The sequence below is a fragment of the Coregonus lavaretus genome (genome assembly GCF_964263955.1).
Source record: "Coregonus lavaretus genome assembly, chromosome: 15".
Classification (NCBI taxonomy): domain Eukaryota; kingdom Metazoa; phylum Chordata; class Actinopteri; order Salmoniformes; family Salmonidae; genus Coregonus; species Coregonus lavaretus.
In genome coordinates, this window is record NC_140002.1 from 4836961 (window position 1) to 4843622 (window position 6662).

General features: G+C 40.7%; 1 protein-coding gene across 1 annotated transcript; it reads right to left on the reverse strand.

Annotated features, from left to right (window-relative positions):
- Positions 1–384: 384 nt before the first annotated feature.
- On the reverse strand, positions 385–5572 carry endou2 (endonuclease, polyU-specific 2; the record flags this gene model as incomplete). Its single annotated transcript, XM_084178273.1, is given in 10 exon segments — positions 385–540; positions 542–646; positions 1180–1333; positions 2489–2601; positions 2837–2851; positions 2855–2958; positions 3234–3240; positions 3242–3343; positions 4023–4083; positions 5489–5572. Coding segments are annotated over 10 exon segments (864 nt in total). The 5' UTR covers positions 5536–5572.
- Between the last annotated feature and the right edge of the window lie 1090 nt (positions 5573–6662).

Sequence of the window (6662 nt, forward strand, 5' to 3'; positions counted from 1 at the left end):
CCACTGTATTTGTAACTAACACTTCTGTCTGTGACACTGGCATATACCACTGACAGTTAAAGAATAGCCATCCATATTCCAGTTATTGTACATTTTGGCTTAGAATTATTAGTGTGGCCTACTCACTGTATTTCACTATTCAGAAACTTGAATGGTAAAATGATACATAGGTTACCTCTGAAGACTGCATGCTGTGCTGCCAGTTCTTCTTGATATTGTGTCTTTCACATTCAATATCTAGCTTTTGTGTGATAGTGCAGCAATCATGAATAAAGCAACATAACACTTTTACAGATTTATTGTATCTTTATTTAAATTAAAAATACAAAATCAACACCTGGGACACTTGGATGAGAGTGTATTTGATACGTTTGATTAGTGTTTTTAGTTTTCTTCTTCGTTTTGGTACTTCACAAGAACAGGGTAGGTTGTGCCGATACGCTTCTGGTTACAGTGGTGACAGACGATGTTTACCTCATAGATACTGAAGAACACTTTGACACGCTCATTGGGTGAGACCAGGAAACTTAGGGCATAAAGGGGCAAACTCAAATTCAGGACTGATGCCAACAAAGATGCTGCCTTTGGGTTTTATTCCATTCTTCCAACTGAACTGTAGCGCCAGGATGTGCTTGTTCTCATCAGACTGGTTTTCACATAAAAGGGAGAAGAGAGAGACAACAATGAAGGCATACATCCACGAGACAGAGTCATTCAGTATGTTTGACATATACACTGAGTATACAAACCATTAAGAGCACCTGCTCTTTCCATGACAGAATGACCAGGTGAAAGCCATGATCCCTTATTGATGTCACTTGTTAAATCCCCTTCAATCAGCGTAGATGAAGAGAAGGAGACAGGTTAAAGAATGATTTTTAGGCCTTGAGACAATTGAGACATGGGTTGTGTATGTGTGCCATTCAGAGGGTGAATGGGCAAGACAAATTATTTAAATGCATTTGAATGGGGTATGGTAGTAGGTGCCAGGCGCACCGGTTTGTGTCAAGAACTGCAACGCTCAACATGTGTTCCTAATGTTTGGTATACTCGGTGTATATCTCACGTCATTTCTAAAGAATGCTCTGGAATTGTCAACTGTCAACTCATCAAAGTCACACATCGGATTCAACATGATAATCAAAACATACATTCATCTTGTCAGTATTTTAATCTAACCTGGTGAGAATTTGCATTCACACTGTAGCCTTTGTAATCAATGTTTCCCAGCTTCTCTTGCAAATACAACTGGATCCAGTTGTGAAAGCCGATGACTGTGCGGCCCCCTCTGGCCTCTCCGACAAAGACATGCTCAAACCCTGAGGAGTCTGGCCTGGAGGAACATGGGAGAACATTATGAGGCTGGAACATAGAACATAGAACACCACTGGTGTTTACACCCTCTTCCTGAAGGGATGATATTGAAGGGTAATAGAAGCGCATCCACCACTTAGATTCGCTGTCGCCATTGGCGTCAGCTAATGGAGATCCTGATAAAATAAAATAAAAACTTGCTTGGTGATGCACACGATGACATTACAGCACAATCTGCGGTTTAACATACAGCTTAAGTGAAAATAATACTGAAAATGATAGACTACTCTCCTCCTGGGAATACACAAAAGCTAAGGGCAAGTCAAGTCATGGTCGTGCATTGTAATCTCAAGTCATGGTCGTGCATTGTAATCTCAAGTCATGGTCGTGCATTGTAATCTCAAGTCATGGTCGTGCATTGTAATCTCAAGTCATGGTCGTGCATTGTAATCTCAAGTCATGGTCGTGCATTGTAATCTCAAGTCATGGTCGTGCATTGTAATCTCAAGTCATGGTCGTGCATTGTAATCTCAAGTCATGGTCGTGCATTGTAATCTCAAGTCATGGTCGTGCATTGTAATCTCAAGTCATGGTCGTGCATTGTAATCTCAAGTCATGTGGAGTCACAAGTTTTTTTTTTCCAAGTCTCAAGCTCGAGTCATTGGTCATATTTTCCCTAGATGTAATGATGACTATAGAAGTATATTTTGTCTAGTCATTGAAACAGCAGCCGGCCATTTTCATTGTGTCATATAGTAAGATAAGCTATCAAATTCGGACAAAGCGGTACAGAAACAGTCCAGAACAAGCACTTCGAGACATCAATCTCAAGACGAGTCCCGAGTCTCGAGGCTCAAGGCTCCAGGTCAAGTCTCAAGTTATTTTCTTTCCTGCCAAGTCAAGTTTCAATTAATCAGATATGTGTCTTGAGTCAGCCTTGAGTCAGTCCAAGTCTCGAGATGTAAGTCCAAACTGTATGCCATTTGAAAAGACTGGCATCAAGACAAAATAAATGAGAGACTGAGGTGACAATACAGCCTTCTTTAATTGTGAATGGATTTCACATTGAACAAACATAACCCTAACCAGGGAAGATAAAACATTTAGCAGCCTAATTAAGAACTATTTTGACCTCTGAAAAGTAACAGTTACATAAGAGGATAGTTTTACCCACTTACTAGCTTCTCGTCTGGCATACAGCTCAAACCAGATACGGTAGAGCTGCTCCTTGAATTCCGGTAATACCTCTGGGGAGAGCTGTTTCTCTACTAGGTACTTATGTGCAATCTAAAAATGATAGAAACATATGGAGACAATTTCAATCATGGGGTGTTGATTGACTCACTTTAGCTTGTAAGGTCCCAACTTGGCCATGGTTCTCCCTGTGAATTGATGTGACATTAAAATGGTTTTAACTTTTTCCGCATGTATCTGTGATTTGACTTATGTTCCTACTCACCAGAGTAAATAAATATACAGTATTCTTGTTTCCAACCTATTCACCATATGTTTTAACTGATACCTTCATGGTGGGCATTCAAAGCATGCAGTCCAGAAACTTGTGGTTTCCTGCTTCCTCCTCTGGGGTTACAGTCTCAGGTTCACTGGTATCACTTTCATAGTAATCCAGTAGAGAGATAAAGGCTGGAAGAGGACATGCAGTTCCGTTTCGAGGGTAGCATGTGTTCTGATCTAACAAAAGGAATATTTTGTTTTGTCTATCCACTCCTACTGATGTCAGTACACATCGTGTTTGTATCATGTTCAATTATCCTTGAACTCCTGCTACTCTCTGCGTATGTAATACATTGCAGATATGATAGGATTTCCAAAGGAAAATAATGGTAACACACAGGAAACGGTTGAAGGTAAAAGTTCGTAAAAATGGAAGCTCTAACGCTCACACCTCAAGCCTTTACCTAAGAAATATATATATATTTTTAATGCTTTCATCGACAAACGAGAATAGAGGATATCCGGCTCCATCATTGTCATCATTCATGTCAGCATTCACAGTTCTGGCTTTCCCCTGCACAAAGCACAGAAGAGGAGGAAGAGCAAATCAGTTACATATTCCAAATGTGTAAGCATTCCCACCAATGATCTAGGGATAAAGCTGTCCACTTTTCTTTAGAAACGTTGTATCCTCTTGATAGAAATGAAACATGACTCAGTGCCCTTTGAAGCTGCAACTCCACATTTGTTTATGAGTCAGGAGATTCCAACAACAACATGTTTTCACTGGACTTACACTCTTTGTCTGTCTGTGGCACAGTGTCTAACATGCTATTGTGTCCTTTAGAACAGCGATCATCAACTAGATTCAGTCACGGGACATTTATTTTCTGGAGCGGATGGTCAGGGGGCCGGAATATAATTACAAATAATTTGTAGACAAAAACTGTACCACAAGAAGCACAAACAGATATATTTGACTAAAACATAATCATTTCAAACCTTGCTTACATTTGTTTACATTCACATACAGTATATCTCGCTATTATGCGTGGGAATACTTTGGAACAGATTTCCTAAATTAAAATCACTTGGAGCTGATTTGCTGATGTTTTTACAGTCTTCTATGTCCAACAATTGTTTTCTTGCTCAGAGAACTTGGAGGGCCAAATCAAATCAAATTCGGGCCAAATTCATCCCGTCAAAAAATATGTCATCCACATACCGTATTCCCGTTTGGATAGTTTTGCTACTTGCAGAGAGATCCGGTAGTCTGTCCCTGCTTTTAGTGTGTTGATATCTTTATCCCATACAGTGGGGAAAAAAGTATTTAGTCAGCCACCAATTGTGCAAGTTCTCCCACTTAAAAAGATGAGAGAGGCCTGTAATTTTCATCATAGGTACACGTCAACTATGACAGACAAAATGAGGAAAAGAAACCCCAGAAAATCACATTGTAGGATTTTTTATGAATTTATTTGCAAATTATGGTGGAAAATAAGTATTTGGTCAATAACAAAAGTTTCTCAATACTTTGTTATATACCCTTTGTTGGCAATGATACAGGTCAAACGTTTTCTGTAAGTCTTCACAAGGTTTTCACACACTGTTGCTGGTATTTTGGCCCATTCCTCCATGCAGATCTCGTCTAGAGCAGTGATGTTTTGGGGCTGTCGCTGGGCAACACAGACTTTCAACTCCCTCCAAAGATTTTCTATGGGGTTGAGATCTGGAGACTGGCTAGGCCACTCCAGGACCTTGAAATGCTTCTTACGAAGCCACTCCTTTGTTGCCCGGGCGGTGTGTTTGGGATCATTGTCATGCTGAAAGACCCAGCCACGTTTCATCTTCAATGCCTTTGCTGATGGAAGGAGGTTTTCACTCAAAATCTCACGATACATGGCCCCATTCATTCTTTCCTTTACATGGATCAGTCGTCCTGGTCCCTTTGCAGAAAAACAGCCCCAAAGCATGATGTTTCCACCCCCATGCTTCACAGTAGGTATGGTGTTCTTTGGATGCAACTCAGCATTTTTTGTCCTCCAAACACGACGAGTTGAGTTTTTACCAAAAAGTTCTATTTTGGTTTCATCTGACCATATGACATTCTCCCAATCCTCTTCTGGATCATCCAAATGCACTCTAGCAAACTTCAGACGGGCCTGGACATGTACTGGCTTAAGCAGGGGGACACGTCTGGCACTGCAGGATTTGAGTCCCTGGCGGCGTAGTGTGTTACTGATGGTAGGCTTTGTTACTTTGGTCCCAGCTCTCTGCAGGTCATTCACTAGGTCCCCCCGTGTGGTTCTGGGATTTTTGCTCACCGTTCTTGTGATCATTTTGACCCCACAGGGTGAGATCTTGCGTGGAGCCCCAGATCGAGGGAGATTATCAGTGGTCTTGTATGTCTTCCATTTCCTAATAATTGCTCCCACAGTTGATTTCTTCAAACCAAGCTGCTTACCTATTGCAGATTCAGTCTTCCCAGCCTGGTGCAGGTCTACAATTTTGTTTCTGGTGTCCTTTGACAGCTCTTTGGTCTTGGCCATAGTGGAGTTTGGAGTGTGACTGTTTGAGGTTGTGGACAGGTGTCTTTCTTTTTCTCAATTTGTCTGTCATAGTTGACGTGTACCTATGATGAAAATTACAGGCCTCTCTCATCTTTTTAAGTGGGAGAACTTGCACAATTGGTGGCTAACTAAATACTTTTTTCCCCCACTGTATTTCCTGCACCATGACCGATAGCTCTCGGTCAGCTTCAATCATGATGTGACTGGTTGGTCCCTCTGTACTCTGCGGGCTACAGTTGGTCAGGTTCCTCTGGTGTGAAGATGTGATGTACAGTGGATCCTATGCTTAATTGCGATACATCAACTCTAAACGGTCTTGTCATTCCTGTATTCTAACAACTGTAAATTATTAATCTTCTCAATGTCTAAATTGCACATATTTAGAAAATGTCATACCCTCCATTTTATTTTTTTATTTTTATTTTACCTTTATTTAACTAGGCAAGTCAGTTAAGAACAAATTCTTATTTACAATGACGGCCTACACCGGACAAACCCGGACGACGCTGGGCCAATTGTGCGCCGCCCTATGGGACTCCCAATCACGGCCGGTTGTGATACAGCCTGGAATCGAACCAGGGGGTCTGTAGTGACACCTCAAGCACTGAAATGCAGTGCCTTAGACCGCTGCGCCACATAAAATGTATATAACACATATTCATTGGTCAATCAAGTTATCATAGAGAAACATTATTCTGTGTTCATCAAGGTAAACACAAAGTTTAAGTGTACAACAATGAACTATATAATACAATTTACACACATGATATCACTGATTCATTCAGTGAACTGATCATCACCACCTCTCACACCATAAAAAAAAGCAAATTTCTAGCTAAAATCATTACGTTTAACAGTTTGAGTTCATTAACATTCAGGTTTTGATTGACACTACCATCCATCCAATATCTTACCATCGATGCAAGCTACTCATTAGTTCTCCTGTCTCTGTGTCCTGTCTCTCCAACACCCTATCCCCTTCCCAAGTGGGAACACACGGCAATTGTGTGTATAAATAAGGTCATTGCGTATAATAAATAGGGCCGTATGAAAGGCAGGGAGACCAGTCAAGATGTGTTTATGATGAAGCACAGATTATAGGGGCCAGTTGAATCAAAGACAACAGTTGCATTGTACTGTCTGTGTCTGTTGCATCATGACACCATGACACAGTAAAAACAATGTTCTCAATTCTCTAACATTTTGTAGATGAGTGGCATAAATCCTGATCTACTAAATTGTTATACATAACATGTATCATTCATGACAGGAAACGAAATAAGTGTATTTACAATCTAAAATGGAAGGTTCAGACTTGAACAT